Source organism: Salmo trutta, chromosome 30, assembly GCF_901001165.1.
Source record: "Salmo trutta chromosome 30, fSalTru1.1, whole genome shotgun sequence".
NCBI lineage: Eukaryota > Metazoa > Chordata > Actinopteri > Salmoniformes > Salmonidae > Salmo > Salmo trutta.
Window position 1 is genome coordinate 16,707,173 of NC_042986.1, and position 17,413 is coordinate 16,724,585.

Sequence of the window (17,413 nt, forward strand, 5' to 3'; positions counted from 1 at the left end):
TTTAATGGTCAGCCCCCTCCTCTCTCTTCTTCTCACCTCTTATCCCCTAGGCTGGCTGCCTGGACTCTTGCCCGTTCACCCGTCTGGAAAATATGAGTGAGTTCCACCCTACCGGAATGACCATAGGCTACTGTACTGTACACATAACCATAAAAGCCTATGTTGCTTTTGCAGCTATTCACTGCAGATCTCTCCTGTTTCTGGCCATAATTTAGGAAATTACTGATAAGAGTAAACAACTAAAGTACCTCCCCATTTTGGCTTATTATTCTCACTTGGAAGACTTTTCCTCATCTAAGTACTGAGAGGCGTCAGGACTTCTGGCCAAATTTCTGCTCTTATCCAAAGTTTGACATTAAGCATTTCCTCTGAGGAGGCAGATGTGTTTGCTTGTTTACAATCAAGGACTGTAGATTAATGTCTGCTGCTTTGCTGCACACAACAAAACATCTCCCTTGGCAGAGAGAAATGCACCAGGTTTTCATCATAAACAACGAGGAGAGTACTAAACATATCACACCATGCCACTTCCAGTTGATTTTTTGTGTGCACTTTTTTCTCCCAGGAAAATATTGCAAATATGTCTTCTTTCTGTGCTGACATCATGGAAACTTCATGCCTGAGCTCCAGAGCTTTGGAATTCTCCTGGCAGTATTGGGAGACCGTGACACTGTTAGTACTGTGGTAGTGGAGGGCCATGATACTATACTGTAGGTACTGTGGTAGTGGAGGGCCATGATACTATACTGTGAGTACTGTGGTAGTGGAGGGCCATGATACTCTACTGTCAGTACTGTGATAGTGGAGGGCCATGATCCTCTACTGTTAGTACTGTGGTAGTGGAGGGCCATGATACTATACTGTAGGTACTGTGGTAGTGGAGGGCCATGATACTCTACTGTCAGTACTGTGATAGTGGAGGGCCATGATACTCTACTGTAGGTACTGTGGTAGTGGAGGGCCATGATACTCTACTGTAGGTACTGTGGTAGTGGAGGGCCATGATACTATACTGTAGGTACTGTGGTAGTGGAGGGCCATGATACTCTACTGTAGGTACTGTGGTAGTGGAGGGCCATGATACTATACTGTAGGTACTGTGGTAGTGGAGGGGCATGATACTCTACTGTAGGTACTGTGGTAGTGGAGGGCCATGATACTATACTGTAGGTACTGTGGTAGTGGAGGGCCATGATACTATACTGTCAGTACTGTGGTAGTGGAGGGGCATGATACTCTACTGTGAGTACTGTGGTAGTGGAGGGCCATGATACTCTACTGTCAGTACTGTGGTAGTGGAGGGCCATGATACTCTACTGTCAGTACTGTGGTAGTGGAGGGCCATGATACTCTACTGTGAGTACTGTGGTAGTGGAGGGGCATGATACTCTACTGTTAGTACTGTGGTAGTGGAGGGCCATGATACTATACTGTGAGTACTGTGGTAGTGGAGGGCCATGATACTCTACTGTCAGTACTGTGGTAGTGGAGGGGCATGATACTCTACTGTTAGTACTGTGGTAGTGGAGGGGCATGATACTCTACTGTTAGTACTGTGGTAGTGGAGGGCCATGATATTCTACTGTCAGTACTGTGGTAGTGGAGGGCCATGATACTATACTGTAGGTACTGTGGTAGTGGAGGGCCATGATACTATACTGTAGGTACTGTGGTAGTGGAGGGACATGATACTATACTGTAGGTACTGTGGAAGTGGAGGGCCATGATACTATACTGTAGGTACTGTGGTAGTGGAGGGCCATGATACTATACTGTCAGTACTGTGGTAGTGGAGGGCCATGATACTATACTGTAGGTACTGTGGTAGTGGAGGGGCATGATACTCTGTTAGTACTGTGGTAGTGGAGGGCCATGATACTATACTGTAGGTACTGTGGTAGTGGAGGGGCATGATACTCTACTGTAGGTACTGTGGTAGTGGAGGGGCATGATACTCTGTTAGTACTGTGGTAGTGGAGGGCCATGATACTCTACTGTAGGTACTGTGGTAGTGGAGGGCCATGATACTATACTGTAGGTACTGTGGTAGTGGAGGGCCATGATACTATACTGTAGGTACTGCGGTAGTGGAGGGCCATGATCCTCTACTGTAGGTACTGTGGTTGTGGAGGGCCATGATACTATACTGTAGGTACTGTGGTAGTGGAGGGCCATGATACTATACTGTTAGTACTGTGGTAGTGGAGGGGCATGATCCTCTACTGTAGGTACTGTGGTAGTGGAGGGCCATGATCCTCTACTGTCAGTACTGTGGTAGTGGAGGGCCATGATACTATACTGTTAGTACTGTGGTAGTGGAGGGCCATGATACTATACTGTAGGTACTGTGGTAGTGGAGGGCCATGATAATATACTGTAGGTACTGTGGTAGTGGAGGGCCATGATACTATACTGTAGGTACTGTGGTAGTGGAGGGCCATGATACTATACTGTAGGTACTGTGGTAGTGGAGGGCCATGATACTATACTGTCAGTACTGTGGTAGTGGAGGGCCATGATACTATACTGTCAGTACTGTGGTAGTGGAGGGGCATGATACTCTACTGTTAGTACTGTGGTAGTGGAGGGGCATGATACTCTACTGTTAGTACTGTGGTAGTGGAGGGCCATGATATTCTACTGTTAGTACTGTGGTAGTGGAGGGCCATGATACTATACTGTAGGTACTGCGGTAGTGGAGGGCCATGATACTCTACTGTCAGTACTGTGGTAGTGGAGGGCCATGATACTATACTGTAGGTACTGTGGTAGTGGAGGGCCATGATACTATACTGTAGGTACTGTGGTAGTGGAGGGCCATGATACTATACTGTAGGTACTGTGGTAGTGGAGGGCCATGATACTATACTGTAGGTACTGTGGTAGTGGAGGGCCATGATACTCTACTGTTAGTACTGTGGTAGTGGAGGGCCATGATACTATACTGTAGGTACTGTGGTAGTGGAGGGCCATGATACTATACTGTAGGTACTGTGGTAGTGGAGGGCCATGATACTATACTGTAGGTACTGTGGTAGTGGAGGGCCATGATACTATACTGTAGGTACTGTGGTAGTGGAGGGCCATGATACTATACTGTAGGTACTGTGGTAGTGGAGGGCCATGATACTATACTGTCAGTACTGTGGTAGTGGAGGGCCATGATACTATACTGTAGGTACTGTGGTAGTGGAGGGCCATGATACTATACTGTAGGTACTGTGGTAGTGGAGGGCCATGATACTCCACTGTTAGTACTGTGGTAGTGGAGGGCCATGATACTATACTGTAGGTACTGTGGTAGTGGAGGGCCATGATACTATACTGTAGGTACTGTGGTAGTGGAGGGCCATGATACTATACTGTAGGTACTGTGGTAGTGGAGGGCCATGATACTATACTGTAGGTACTGTGGTAGTGGAGGGGCATGATACTCTACTGTCAGTACTGTGGTAGTGGAGGGCCATGATACTCTACTGTAGGTACTGTGGTAGTGGAGGGCCATGATATTCTACTGTCAGTACTGTGGTAGTGGAGGGCCATGATCCTCTACTGTAGGTACTGTGGTAGTGGAGGGCCATGATACTATACTGTTAGTACTGTGGTAGTGGAGGGCCATGATACTATACTGTCAGTACTGTGGTAGTGGAGGGGCATGATACTATACTGTAGGTACTGTGGTAGTGGAGGGCCATGATACTATACTGTAGGTACTGTGGTAGTGGAGGGCCATGATACTATACTGTAGGTACTGTGGTAGTGGAGGGCCATGATACTATACTGTAGGTACTGTGGTAGTGGAGGGCCATGATACTATACTGTCAGTACTGTGGTAGTGGAGGGCCATGATACTATACTGTAGGTACTGTGGTAGTGGAGGGCCATGATACTATACTGTAGGTACTGTGGTAGTGGAGGGCCATGATACTCTACTGTTAGTACTGTGGTAGTGGAGGGCCATGATACTATACTGTAGGTACTGTGGTAGTGGAGGGCCATGATACTATACTGTAGGTACTGTGGTAGTGGAGGGCCATGATACTATACTGTAGGTACTGTGGTAGTGGAGGGGCATGATCCTCTACTGTAGGTACTGTGGTAGTGGAGGGCCATGATCCTCTACTGTCAGTACTGTGGTAGTGGAGGGCCATGATCCTCTACTGTCAGTACTGTGGTAGTGGAGGGCCATGATACTATACTGTAGGTACTGTGGTAGTGGAGGGCCATGATACTATACTGTCAGTACTGTGGTAGTGGAGGGCCATGATACTCTACTGTAGGTACTGTGGTAGTGGAGGGGCATGATACTCTACTGTCAGTACTGTGGTAGTGGAGGGCCATGATAATATACTGTAGGTACTGTGGTAGTGGAGGGCCATGATACTATACTGTAGGTACTGTGGTAGTGGAGGGCCATGATACTATACTGTTAGTACTGTGGTAGTGGAGGGCCATGATACTATACTGTAGGTACTGTGGTAGTGGAGGGCCATGATCCTCTACTGTAGGTACTGTGGTAGTGGAGGGCCATGATCCTCTACTGTAGGTACTGTGGTAGTGGAGGGCCATGATACTATACTGTAGGTACTGTGGTAGTGGAGGGCCATGATACTCTACTGTAGGTACTGTGGTAGTGGAGGGCCATGATACTATACTGTAGGTACTGTGGTAGTGGAGGGGCATGATCCTCTACTGTAGGGACTGTGGTTGTGGAGGGCCATGATACTATACTGTAGGTGCTGTGGTAGTGGAGGGCCATGATACTATACTGTGAGTACTGTGGTAGTGGAGGGCCATGATACTCTACTGTTAGTACTGTGGTAGTGGAGGGCCATGATACTCTACTGTTAGTACTGTGGTAGTGGAGGGCCATGATACTATACTGTAGGTACTGTGGTAGTGGAGGGCCATGATACTATACTGTAGGTACTGTGGTAGTGGAGGGCCATGATACTATACTGTAGGTACTGTGGTAGTGGAAGGGCCATGATACTATACTGTAGGTACTGTGGTAGTGGAGGGCCATGATACTATACTGTAGGTACTGTGGTAGTGGAGGGCCATGATACTATACTGTAGGTACTGTGGTAGTGGAAGGGCATGATAGTTAAGCACCTGTCTCCATTACTTCCATCTGAAAACCTACTTTTATGGTTGACATCTTTTCTTCTTGTGCTTTTTTATTATTTAAATGAGCATATTCCGCTGTGGCTCTGTGCTACCAAGGCAGAGGCAATACCAATAAATAATCATGTAATAAATGTCAATCATATCAGTTAATAAGACACTGTGAAAAACAACAGGAAATCACAAATGGAATGTTTCAATAGCAAAATATTTTCCAGACTATGCTGCCAGGTGCACTGTGCTTCTGAAGCAGCGCAGATTCTCCCCAGTCCCATCTCTCTCTTTCAAGGGTTGTGCAACAGTCAGGTGGTTGGCACAGTGACATGTCCGGTCATGTGTTAAGGAGCCTCCAGAGCACAGACCTAAATACATCTAATCTACAGAGAAGCCTTTTTTCTCTCTATGAGCAACAGATCAAATGAGTCTGGATGATATATCTGCTTAACGTAGAGTGATATTGGATCAGCACACTAGAGGTGACAATTACAGTAAGAGCTGGGAGTAAACCGGCCACAACATAATCAGCATTTAAGACGCCCCCCCCCCCCCCCCCCCCCACACACACACACGATTAGGGACTATCAGTGATACTTAAATAGAATTCGTAGGATTTCAAACTAGCAGAGAACACTCATTTCTACAGTTCAAATAAGCTTCAAGTGGAAACAGTGGCTACAGAAACTACTCTGAGGATCCGACAAGAGAGGTAACAGTTGGTGTCTTACTCTGAAGTTCTTGGCCGTGGGAGAGGGTGAGGAGGGTGGTGAGTCTGACAGAGACTTCCTAGTCCTGGACAGCTCCTTGGTGCGCGGGTACATAGATGACATCTCCACACTCTACCCAGGACACAGACGCAGGTCCGGTCAAGCCTCTACAATACCGTCCACAGACAGAGGCTTCCAATCCAGAACAGAGGCACAGATCCACAGACTGTGGCTGGGGCTGCTGCTGCACTTCGCCTCACCGGGATCCTGACCAACAGGTGTGTACGTGTATGAGGAATCCCGATCCACAGTCCAGAGGGCTGGAGAGAGAGAACGCTGCTAACTCTGGAATTATTTCTGCTGATATGAAGTCCCCCTCTCTTCCTCCCCAAAGTGTAGACAGCAAAACAATCATCAGACAAGAATGAAAACAGCCAAAATAACTTTCTCCTCTTAACTCGTACAACTCCTACAAACACACGCACCTCTGTTTTACTCAAGAAGTAGACTAATCAACTTAGTTGAGGATTGTTAGACCACAGCGTCAGCACTCCGATTCCCTGTTGTACATCAAAGTCGACAGAACGCACTAAGTCCTCGCACCCAAAGACAAACCTAACCACAGTGAAATGTTTGTTCCAGATGATCTCGCTTCCCATGTTTCTCTAAATATTCACTCTCTCCATCTCCCTCCCATCTCTCCAGTCCCAACTGACTCCCTCACCCTCCACTCACTCCCCTCTCTCCCTGCTCACTCCAGCTCTGGCAGTACTCTCTGGCAGGCTGCCAGAGGCTCTGTTGTGTACAGGCTCTGGGCTAAAGCTGTCCATTGATGTGGATGAGGATAAGGAGAGGGGGGAGTAGACAGACAGAAGTAGGGGGGAGTCGAGATCAACAGTGACCGGTCAAGTAACCCTGTCCTCCTATGACGCTTCAGGGAGAAGTGATGTTAGTATGAGTGTTGACATTTGGATGTAGGGCCACTGTGTCCGAGCCCTCTCTGTTTTTCACAATCTGTTTCATGGTACTTGCCATGCTGCTGTAAAAACCATGACAGTGAGCTGAGCTCATGGGCTAATTTTACACTTGATTTCTTCCTGTGTTGTCAGTTAGCACACACAAAGGCAACAATGACTCAATCTGTGGCAACTGCGAGGGGTTCTAGAACAAAGAAATATTAAGTCGCTGCGGGATTTCTCTATCTTACACAACTCCTCAATCCCCTCATCCCCCATCCCTTCCTCTCAGTCTGCACACACAGGCCATAGGCTCACTGTTACCTTCCTTTTATAGAGTTTTGCAGGACTGTGGCTGTTCCTTAACTCTTTTATCTTCCTCACTCATCTACTGAAAAAAAAGAGAGAGAGAGAGAGAGAGAGAGAGAGAATGAATGCTGGCCTGGCGGTCTTGTTTTGAGCCTTGGCCTGGTGCCCCCTTCCCAACATCTGAGTCATACTGAGGACTGATGTCCGTCTCTTTGCACAGGGCAAATGCAGCCATTCAACTGCAGCAAGGCAACGAGACAAAATCAGAGAAAGTAAATCTTCTAACTGAGATGTGAGCACATTTTCAAAGTTTGATATTTTTCTTTTTAAAGTCTGAACTTTGACCAATGTCTTATGCACATTGGTTTTGCACATTATACCTATGTGATTTAAAACCTTAGTGTGATTTAAAACCTGGAGTTTTTGACTTGTGCCATGTCATCTCAATGATACATTATCTGTGCTTTATGGCCCATAGATAAGAACCATAGAAGTTTCACATATATCAAATATGAGATTCCAATCTGTCCGTATGAATTGTTCCAGTTCATTTTCTACCCAGCATGCCTCAATGGCCATCTGTGTGCTGGAGAGTCTGTTTGTATCCCAAATGGAACCCTATTCCCTACAACATGCACTACTTTTGGCCAAAGCACTATGGGCCTTGGTCATAAGTAATACACTATATAGGGAATAGGGTGCTGGACAGTCTGCATTTCTACACAGGAAGTCCAATAGCTTCTCTGTGGCAGTGAACTGCACTGGTTCTGGCTGTGGAGATAGGCCTGCTGAGACCTATATAAAGAGTTGATTTCAGCTGGAGTTCCACACACTGGATCTGGGGCTTAGGTTGAGTAGACTGACTCCTTCCTTCATGACTTTCCATATGGAACATTCTCATACATCACTTGGCTATGGTCTCCTCCTCTCCTTTCCTCTCTCCCCCTCCGACTCAGAATAACTCTGGTCCTTAAACACTTACTTTGAAGTAATCAGGTTAATGTTATCAGTGTAGTCATATGTTACTCTGGCAGATGTACAATAAATACTAAATAAATACTAAATACTTTTCAAGGAGTGGATAGTGGCTGCTTGACTAGTTTAAAGGGAAAATTCACAATTTTCCAACTTCATATTCATCATTTCCAGCACCACCCCAACATCAACATATGTGAAAGTGGCGCTTTTCTATATTTTGTAGTAAAAACGATAGAAGAAGATCAGTGTTTCCAATGACATCATCAGTATGCATCATGTGATTTTAAACAGATGTGTGGGCATTGCCTACTTATTGCTTGATGATGTCATTGGAAACACTTATCCTCCTCTATATTTTTACCTGCAAAACATAGAAACGCGCCATTTTCAAATATGTTGATGTTGGGGTGTTGCTGGATATGATGAATATGAAGTAGATTTTTTTAAATGTCCCTTTAAGTGTTACTGGCAGAGACAGATCCCTGGTGTGGGGTCATTCTACAAGTCTTAGAGAGGCCAAACCCCGAACAGTCACGGGGAGACAGACACACACATAATAACACACACAGATACATTTAGACAGTCAGACTCTCTCGCCATCTGTTTTCTTGCCTTTGCTGGTCTGTCAAGATCTTTAGCATCTTTACGGGGGATGAGCTGTACCTTGGCCTAAGTCACAGCTGAGAGATGATGAGTTTTGAGAACCTCAGAGTTTACAGATACTCTGGAGTTCTAATACTACTCTCAACCCTCCTAAGCCAACCTGCTCTCTGCAACAACAGAACTGGTGAATCTCTGTAGCACACACAGCTAAGCTCCTTGCCGTGATGGGCTATACAGAACTAGCTCTCCTTACATTGAGAGTAGGTCTATCAAACACTCCTGTGTTTATCTCTCAGAGCTGTCAATGAATTCTGAATAATGGAATAATACAGTTGGGAAATGAGGAAAGGAGAGGGAACAGGAAGCTCTCTGATAACATAATCTCAACATCAGGAGCTGAAGAAAGTAGAATTTATGCCTAGGAGCAAAGTCTTTCTCTCAGTTTTTTTTCTCTCTCTCTTTCTCTCGTTCCCTCAGCTTCCACGTTAATTATCCCATTTCAGAGAAGTGAAAGACGGGAGAGGTCTCCAGCTGAGATCTACTGCACCTGTCTCTGGTCTGGGTTCTGCTAAGATCATTATAGACATAGAGGCAAGCACAGTTCATTGTTGGTAATGCGGTCACCTTTCCATCCTTTCCAGATAAAACCTTGCTGTCTGGTTAGGGGGGCGATTATCACAGTCAGATTTAGGCCTGTGTTTAAAAGCTGAGGAACGCTCATGTTACGAACTGTCTATGTCTGGGATTCCACCATGGGACAGCCGGACTGCAATAGAGAGAGTGAGCTCAAAAAGCAATCACTACCCTCTCACACTACAGTACACCATCCCCAAGTGAATCTACATTCTTCTCTGGGACTCCCCTCCACTGCACCGGCATCCCCCAAATCGCCTCAGTCCACTCCCTCTCTCTCTCTTTTCCCCCGTTAGTATCTATTTCTGGGAATCTCCATTTCACTGTAGGGGAGAGTGGGGTAAGTTGAGAAATGTTTTACATTCAGCATTTCTCCATCAAGGGAAATATAGTATTATTTCTAACAAAGATATTTACATATATTTCAGGATGTTGTGTATCCCTGGAAATAATCAGAATTCATGTATACATTCCAGATTCCAGTTTTTAAAACATACCATAGATTGTCCAAAAAGGTGGTCTCTTGGCAAAGATGAGCCTCGGGACAGGGTAAGTTAAGCCACCTACAGATTTCTGTACTGAATTAAATATGACCGCTACCTTTTTCAACCATGCCTATCTTCATTTCCCAAACACAATTCAACACAATGCAAAAGCTTTTTTCCTTTTAATATTATTTATTTTAACACATCTAACAAATACATTGTACTTTTTGAACACTTTTAACATAGGCCAGGCCAGGTTGTTACCTCACATCCCAGCCATAATGCCTTGCATTACGCCTGGGACGAAAACACTTCAATTTTCTCAACGTGCCATTGGCTCAACTTACCCCAAAGCAAACATTTTGACTATATAAGCCCATACAAGGATGCACTTTCATGCTAGGTTTAGGACCTCATATTGAAGCTTCTAGAGACCCCAACTGATGTATATGTCACGGTCGTTGTAATGGATGGACCAAGGCGCAGCAGGTATGTGAATGCTCATTTTATTTAACATGAAAAACAAACAAGAAAACGATGAGCGGACGACAAACAGCCTTTTAGGCTCACACAGCAGTACAAAGAACAATCTCCCACAATCCCCAAAACAAACAAACTCCTAATTATAGGACCTTCAATCAGAGGCAACGATAACCAGCTGCCTCCAATTGAAGGCCCCAATCCCAAATACTAAACATAGAAATAAACACCCTAGAAACAGACATAGAACTGTACAACATAGAACTAAACCAAAAACCCCGGAAACATAAATAAAACGCCCCTCTACATAAACACACACTCAAAACCATATAAAACAAATACCCCCTGCCACGTCCTGACCAAACTATAATAACAAATAACCCGTCTACTGGTCAGGACGTGACAGTATAGAACAATCTTAAAAGTATCTGCTTTGGTTTAGATACAAGCATCATAAAACCTCTAACACAGGGATAGGCAACTTCGATGTAGGTGGGGGCCACCAAAAATCTGAACTCATCATGAGTGGCTTGCGTGTCTGCGTACCCACAATCATACCCACATAAGCCTTTTATGGGGCCCCAAGTGAGATTTTATTGTGAGCAAAACATTTTAGCGGCCCTCCTCTAGACAGCAGAGAGAGCATTTTTACGTTTTAGAGTTAATTTCCTGCAATTCTATACATTTTGCCATGGGGCGGGAGAAGATTTTGTCATTTTATATCTAATATCCTGTCTGGGCAAGGTGGGACGCTTGCGTCTGGCTGCAGAATTCAAGGCTAAGACGCAGGAGAGAAGCTCCCCGTTTTGCCCAATATGGTATGGAATGTCAAGATACCTGGAGCATGTGATGTGGTTGGAGAAGGAAAGGGAAGGAGAGGGTCGCAGTTGTAAATGAGAACTTGTTCTCAACTGGCCTACCTGGTTAAATAAAGGTGAAATAAAATAAAAAGGGGGTGTGTGGGTGTTGCTCCCTGCCCTGGACTCTCTTCCAGTGTGACACAACAGCTCTATCACAAACGTTCAAACTACATTAACATTGCAGTACAGCTCCTCTGGCAATACACAACACTTTCAGGCCTCTGTATGCAACACCACTGATCAGATGTTAGTCAATTCTTTGTATCAAAGAAAAGCAAGCACATTTAAACACACACGCACACACATTCAGTGCCTTCGGAAAGTATTCATTGACTTTTTCCACATTTTGTTAGGTTATTCCAAAATGTATGTTTATTTTTTTTCATCAATCTACACACAATACCCCATAATGACAAAGCAAAAACTGATTTTTTGAAGTATTACATTTACATAAGTATTCAGACCCTTTACTCAGTACTTTGTTGAAGCACCTTTGGCAGCGATTACAACCTCGAGTCTTCGTGAGTATGACGGTACAAGCTTGGCACACCTGTATTTGGGAAGTTTCTCCCATTCTTCTCTGCAGATCCTCTCAAGCTCTGTCAGGTTGGATGGGGAGTGTTGCTGCACAGCTATTTTCAGGTCTCTCCAGAGATGTTCAATCAGGTTTAAGTCCGAGCTCTGGCTGGGCAAATGAAGGACATTCAGAGACTTGTCCTGAAGCCAATCCTGCGTTGTCTGGGCTGTGTGCTTAGGGTCGTTGTCCTGTTGGAAGGTACACCTTTGCTCCAGTCTGAGGTCCTGAGAGCTCTGGAGCAGGTTTTCATCAAGGATTTCTCTGTACTTTTCTTTTCATCTTTGCTTCACTGTAGGGATGGTGCCAGTTTTCCTCCAGACATGATGCTTGGCATTCAGGCCAAATAGTTCAATATTGGTTTCATCAGATCAGAGAATCTTGTAGAGATGCGGGCTGTCATGTGCCTTTTACTGAGGAATGGCTTCTGTCTGGCCACTCTACCATAAAGGCCTGATTGGTGGAGTGCAGCGGAGATGGTTGTCCTTCTGGAAGGTTCTCCCATCTCCACAGAGGAACTCTAGAGCTCTGTCAGAGTGACCATCGGGTTCTTGGTCACCTCCCTGACCATAGCCCTTCTCCCCCGATTGCTCAGTTTGGCCCGGCGGCCAGCTCTAGGAAGAGTCTTGGTGGTTCTAAACTTCTTCCATTTAAGAATGATGGAGGCCACTTTGTTCTTGGGGACCTTCAATGCAGCAGAAATGTTTTGGTACCCTTCCCCAGATCTGTGCCTCGACACAATCCTGTCTCGGAGCTCTACAGACATTTCCTTTGATCTCATGACTTGATTTTTGCTCTGACATGCACTGTCAACTGTGAGACCTTTTATAGACAGGTGTGTGCCTTTCCAAATCATGTCCAATAAATTGAATGTACCACAGTTGGACTCCAATCAAGTTGTAGATCCATCTCAAGGACGATTAGTGGAAACAGGATGCCCCTGAGCTCAATTTCAAGTCTGGGTCTGAATACTTATGTAAATAAGCTATTTCTGTTTTAAATGTTGTATACATTTGCAAACATTTCTAAAAACCTGTTTTCGCTTTGTCATTATGGGCTATTGTGTGTAGATTGCTGAGGCTGTAATGTAAGATTTGGAAAAAGTCAAGGGGTCTGAATACGGTCTGAAGGCACTGTACACGTATCAGTAATTGCAATAGAATATAATACACTATGTGGACACCCCTTCAAATTAGTGGATTTGGCTATTTCAGCCATACCCGTTACTGACAGGTGAATAAAATCGGGCACACAGCCATGCAATCTTCATAGACAAACATTGGAAGTAGAATGGCCCGTACTGAAGAGATCAGTGACTTTCAACATGGCACTGTCATAGGATGCCACCTTTCCAACAAGTCTGTGCATCAAATTGTAAGGGCTGTAAGGGCTGTTATTGCTAATTGGAAACGTCTAGGAGCAACAACAGCTCAGCCGCGAGGTGGTAGGCCACACAAGCTCACAGAACGGGACCGCCGAAGCACATAAAAATCGTTTGTCCTCGGTTGCAACACTAGTAGTAGTAGTGTAGTCCCGTGTGGCTCAGTTGGTAGAGCATGGTGTTTGCAACGCCAGGGTTGTGGGTTTGATTCCCACAGGGGACCAGTACGGAGAAAAAAATAGATGAAATGTATGACATGTATGCATTCACTACTGTAAGTCGCTCTGGATAAGAGCGTCTGCTAAACGACTAAAAATGTAAATGTAAACACTCACTGCTGAGTTCCAAACTGCCTCTGGAAGCAACATCAGCACAAGAACTGCTTGTCGGGAGCTTCATGAAATGGGTTTCCATTGCCATGCAACTGCACACAAGCCTAAGACCACCATGGGCAATGCCAAGTGTTGGCTTGCATGGTGTAAAGCTTGCTGCCATTGAACTGGAGCAGTGGAAATGTGTTATCACGCTTCATCATCTGGCAGTCTGACAAATATGGGTTTGGTGGATGCCAGGAGAAAGCTACCTGCCCGAATGCATACTGCCAACTTCAAAGTTTGGTGAGGAAGAATAATGGTTAGGGGCTGCTTTTCATGGTTCGGGCTAGGCCCTTTAGTTCCAGTGAAGGGAAATCTTAACGCTACCGTATACAATGACATTCTAGACGATTCTGTACTTCCAACTTTGTGGCAATAGTTTGGGGAAGGTCCTTTCCTGTTTCATCATGACAATGTCTCCGTTCACACCGCTAGGTCCATACAGAAATGGCTTCTCAAGATCGGTGTGGAAGAACTTGATTGGTCTGCACAGGGCCCTGACCTCAACCCCATCGAAGGCCTTTGGGATGAATTGGCACGCCGACTGCCAGCCAGGCCTAATCACCTCACTAATGCTCATGGCTGAATGGAAGCAAGTCCCCGCAGCAATGTTCCAACATCTAGTAGAAAGCCTTCCCAGAAGAGTGGAGGCTGTTCTAGCAACAAAGGGGGGATCAACTCCCTATAAAATGCCCATGATTTTGGAATGAGATGTTTGACGAGCAGGTGTCCACATACTTTTGGTCCCGTGTGGCTCAGTTGGTAGAGCATGGCACTTGCAACGCCATGGTTGTGGGTTTGATTCCCACAAGGGACCAGTACGAACAAATATGAAAATATTTGCACTCACTACTTTAAGCCGCTCTGTATAAGAGTGTCTGCTAAATGACTAGAATGAATGAGAATGTAGTGTATTTCAAGAATCATAGAAATCCCATGCTATTATTCTGACAATATAATCAGTGAAGTGTGTAATAGAATATATTACAATTCCCCGTCGCAAATGCAACTAATGTTGCTCAACAAATGGCCCATCATCTGGGAGGAGAATGGCACTGTACTGAAATAATACTTTCTTTTGTCACCACCTAGTGGTAGCTGAAAATGTCACAGACGGAGTTTATATTTTTTGTGTTGTTCAATTCTGAAAAATGTAAAATCTATAAGATCATAGCTTTAACGTTGGTAGTGAATTTGATCAAACCCACATACCTTAAAAGTCTGGTAGGTTTCATCTGCCTCTTGGTCACAGAACCAAAGCTGTTTCTCTCTTGTGGCGAGGCCATCTTTGGAGGGATCCTCAATGGGGTTCTGGTTTTCATCTTTCCATTCAACTTCTATAGTATTCACATGATAAGAGACAATCACTAAACAGTTACTGCACCTAACCATGCCAAGTTCTTTATCCTATAGAGTTCTTACAGTAAAAAATAAAAATAAAACAAATAAAAACTGATGGACTGACAGCAGACAGTCTTACATAATCATAGGACGAAGGGTGTCAGGTATAACTGTCATAGGGGTCGTTGAATGGAGACCACGGCACAGCGTGTATAGTGCTCATTCTTTGTCTTTAATGAATACATTTTAACAACAAAACGACCAACAACAGTCCCGTCAGGTCCACTAGACTAAACGGAAACAACTACCCACAAACCCCAAAAGAAAACAGGCTGCCTAAGTATGGCTTCCAATCAGAGACAACGAAAGACACCTGCCTCTGATTGGAAACCAATCCACTATGGCAAATTACCTCTTACAATGGTCAGGACGTGACAATAACAATTTATTCCTATGGTACATACTGTATATCACATGACAAGGATATATCGATACAGTAACATTTCTGTAGCAAAGCAACTTCCTTAAAACATGCTTGAGTAAAATATAAACATCCGGATTCAGTCGTTTCTGTGTGACTGTGTACAATGTGTGGTTGCTGACCTCTGGAGAATGTGCGGTTGGCTAGGCTGGAGGAGAAAGGCAGGGTATAGAGCCCACTGGCAGAGAGAGATGTGAGGCCTGGTCCTGCAGTGGAATACTCTGCCTCCATGGTCCCCAGCCTTGATCTATGATTTCCAAGCTTAAAATGGTAAAAACAGCGCTTCAATACTTGGCTCATCTGAACCTTGAACTACACAGCTACTATAGTACAAGATGACTTCTCACAAAATTCCATTCATAGATTATCTATAAACAATAACCAATGACAATAATAAGATCCTGAGGTGAAAGGTTAATGCTAAATGATTGAAGTTTTATCCCCACCTCGTCTATCTCCCTGCTCCATGTAGGACTGTGATCCTCTGTCTCCATATACTGGGCCAGGCTGGACCTGGCCTCTCCTCTGTCCTCTGTAGACCCTCTCCCCCGCAGACAGGACCTGTCAGTCAGTCTGCTACATCCATCCTCTGTCTGTCTGTCTCTGTCCAGAGGAGACAGGCTGTAGGTCCTCTGAGCCTCCTTCAGTTCAGCCAGGGTCACACCCTGACGAAGATGCAGACAGTACATCCTAAGATCAACAAGATACTATAGATCAGTGGTTCCCAAACTTTTTATAGTCCCGTACACCTTCAAACATTCAACCTCCAGCTGTGTACCCCCTCTAGCATTAGGGTCAGCGCACTATCAAATGTTGTTTTTTGCCATCATTGTAAGCCTGCCACACACACAATATGCGATACATTTATCAAACATAAGAATGAGTGTGAGTTTTTGTCACAACCCGGCTCGTGGTAAGTGACAAAGACCTCTTATAGGACAAGGGCACAAATAAAAATATAATAATAATCAATAATTTTGCTCTTTATTTAACCATCTTACATATAAAACCTTATTTGTTCATTGAAAATTGTGAATAACTCATCACAGGTTAATGAGAAGTGTATGCTTGAAAGGATGCACATAACTCTGCAATGTTGGGTTGTATTGGAGAGAGTGTCGTTAGAAGAAGGGGACCAAAGCGCAGCGTGGTAAGTGTTCATAATTATTTAATACTGAGAACATTAAACTAAAAATAACAACAACGAAAAGCCAACAGTTCTGTCAGGTAACAGATAACAAAACAGAAAACAACTACCCACAAACACAGATGGGAAAAGGCTGCCTAAGTATGATTCCTAATCAGAGACAACGATAGACAGCTGCCTCTGATTAGGAACCATACTCGGCCAAAACAAAGAAATACAATACATAGAATGCCCACCCCATATCACACCCTGACCTAACTAAACAGAGAAAAACAGCTCTCTCAGGTTAGGGCGTGACAGTACCCCCCCCCCCCCAAAGGTGCGGACTCCTGGCCGCAAACCTGAACCTATAGGGGAGGGTCCGGGTGGGCATCTACCCTTGGTGGCGGCTCCGGTTCGGGGCATAGCCCCAACTCCGCCCGCTGATCCCTCCGCTTTTGTATAGCCGGATCGTGGATCGTTGTCGGAGGAACCGGACCGTGGATCAGCGACTCTGGACTGCAGACTGCAGCTGGAGACTCTGGACTGCAGACTGCCACTGGAGACTCCGGGCTGCAGACCGCCGCTGGAGACTCTGGGCTGCAGACCGTCGTTGAAGACTGGACTGGGGAACGTCGCTGGAGGTTCTGGACTGTGGGCCGTCTCAGGTGGTTCCGGACTGTGGGCCGTCTCAGGAGCTTCCGGACTGTGGACCGTCTCAGGAGCTTCCGGACTGTGGACCATCTCAGGAGCTTCCGGACTGTGGAGCGTCTCAAGAGCTTCCGGACTGTGGACCGTCTCAGGAGCTTCCGGACTGTGGACCGTCTCAGGAGGTTCCGGACTGTGGACCGTCTCAGGAGGTCCTGGACTGTAGACCGTCTCAGGAGGCTCCGTGCCATGGATCATCACTACAGGTTCCGTGCCATGGATCATCACTGGAGGCTTCTTGCCATGGATCATCACTGGAGGCTCCGGGCTATGGATCGTCACTGGAGGCTTCG

The 17,413-nt window shown here is 45.4% G+C and overlaps 1 protein-coding gene across 7 annotated transcripts in view; it reads right to left on the minus strand.

Moving 5' to 3' along the window:
* The window catches only part of LOC115168129 (protein phosphatase 1 regulatory subunit 12B), a 45,614-nt gene that overhangs the window by 20,525 nt on the left and 7,676 nt on the right, over window positions 1-17,413 (minus strand). For 5 of the 7 annotated variants that reach the window (XM_029723091.1, XM_029723087.1, XM_029723090.1 and 2 more), the window contains exons 3-5: window positions 15,733-15,951; window positions 15,409-15,547; window positions 14,677-14,801 (exon numbers count right to left, since the gene is read on the minus strand). In XM_029723091.1, coding sequence (XP_029578951.1) covers window positions 14,677-14,801; window positions 15,409-15,547; window positions 15,733-15,951 — 483 coding nt within the window. Of the gene's footprint in view, window positions 1-5,852; window positions 6,545-14,676; window positions 14,802-15,408; window positions 15,548-15,732; window positions 15,977-17,413 lie in introns of those variants that run through there. The other 2 variants (XM_029723088.1, XM_029723094.1) reach the window with 2 other exon arrangements.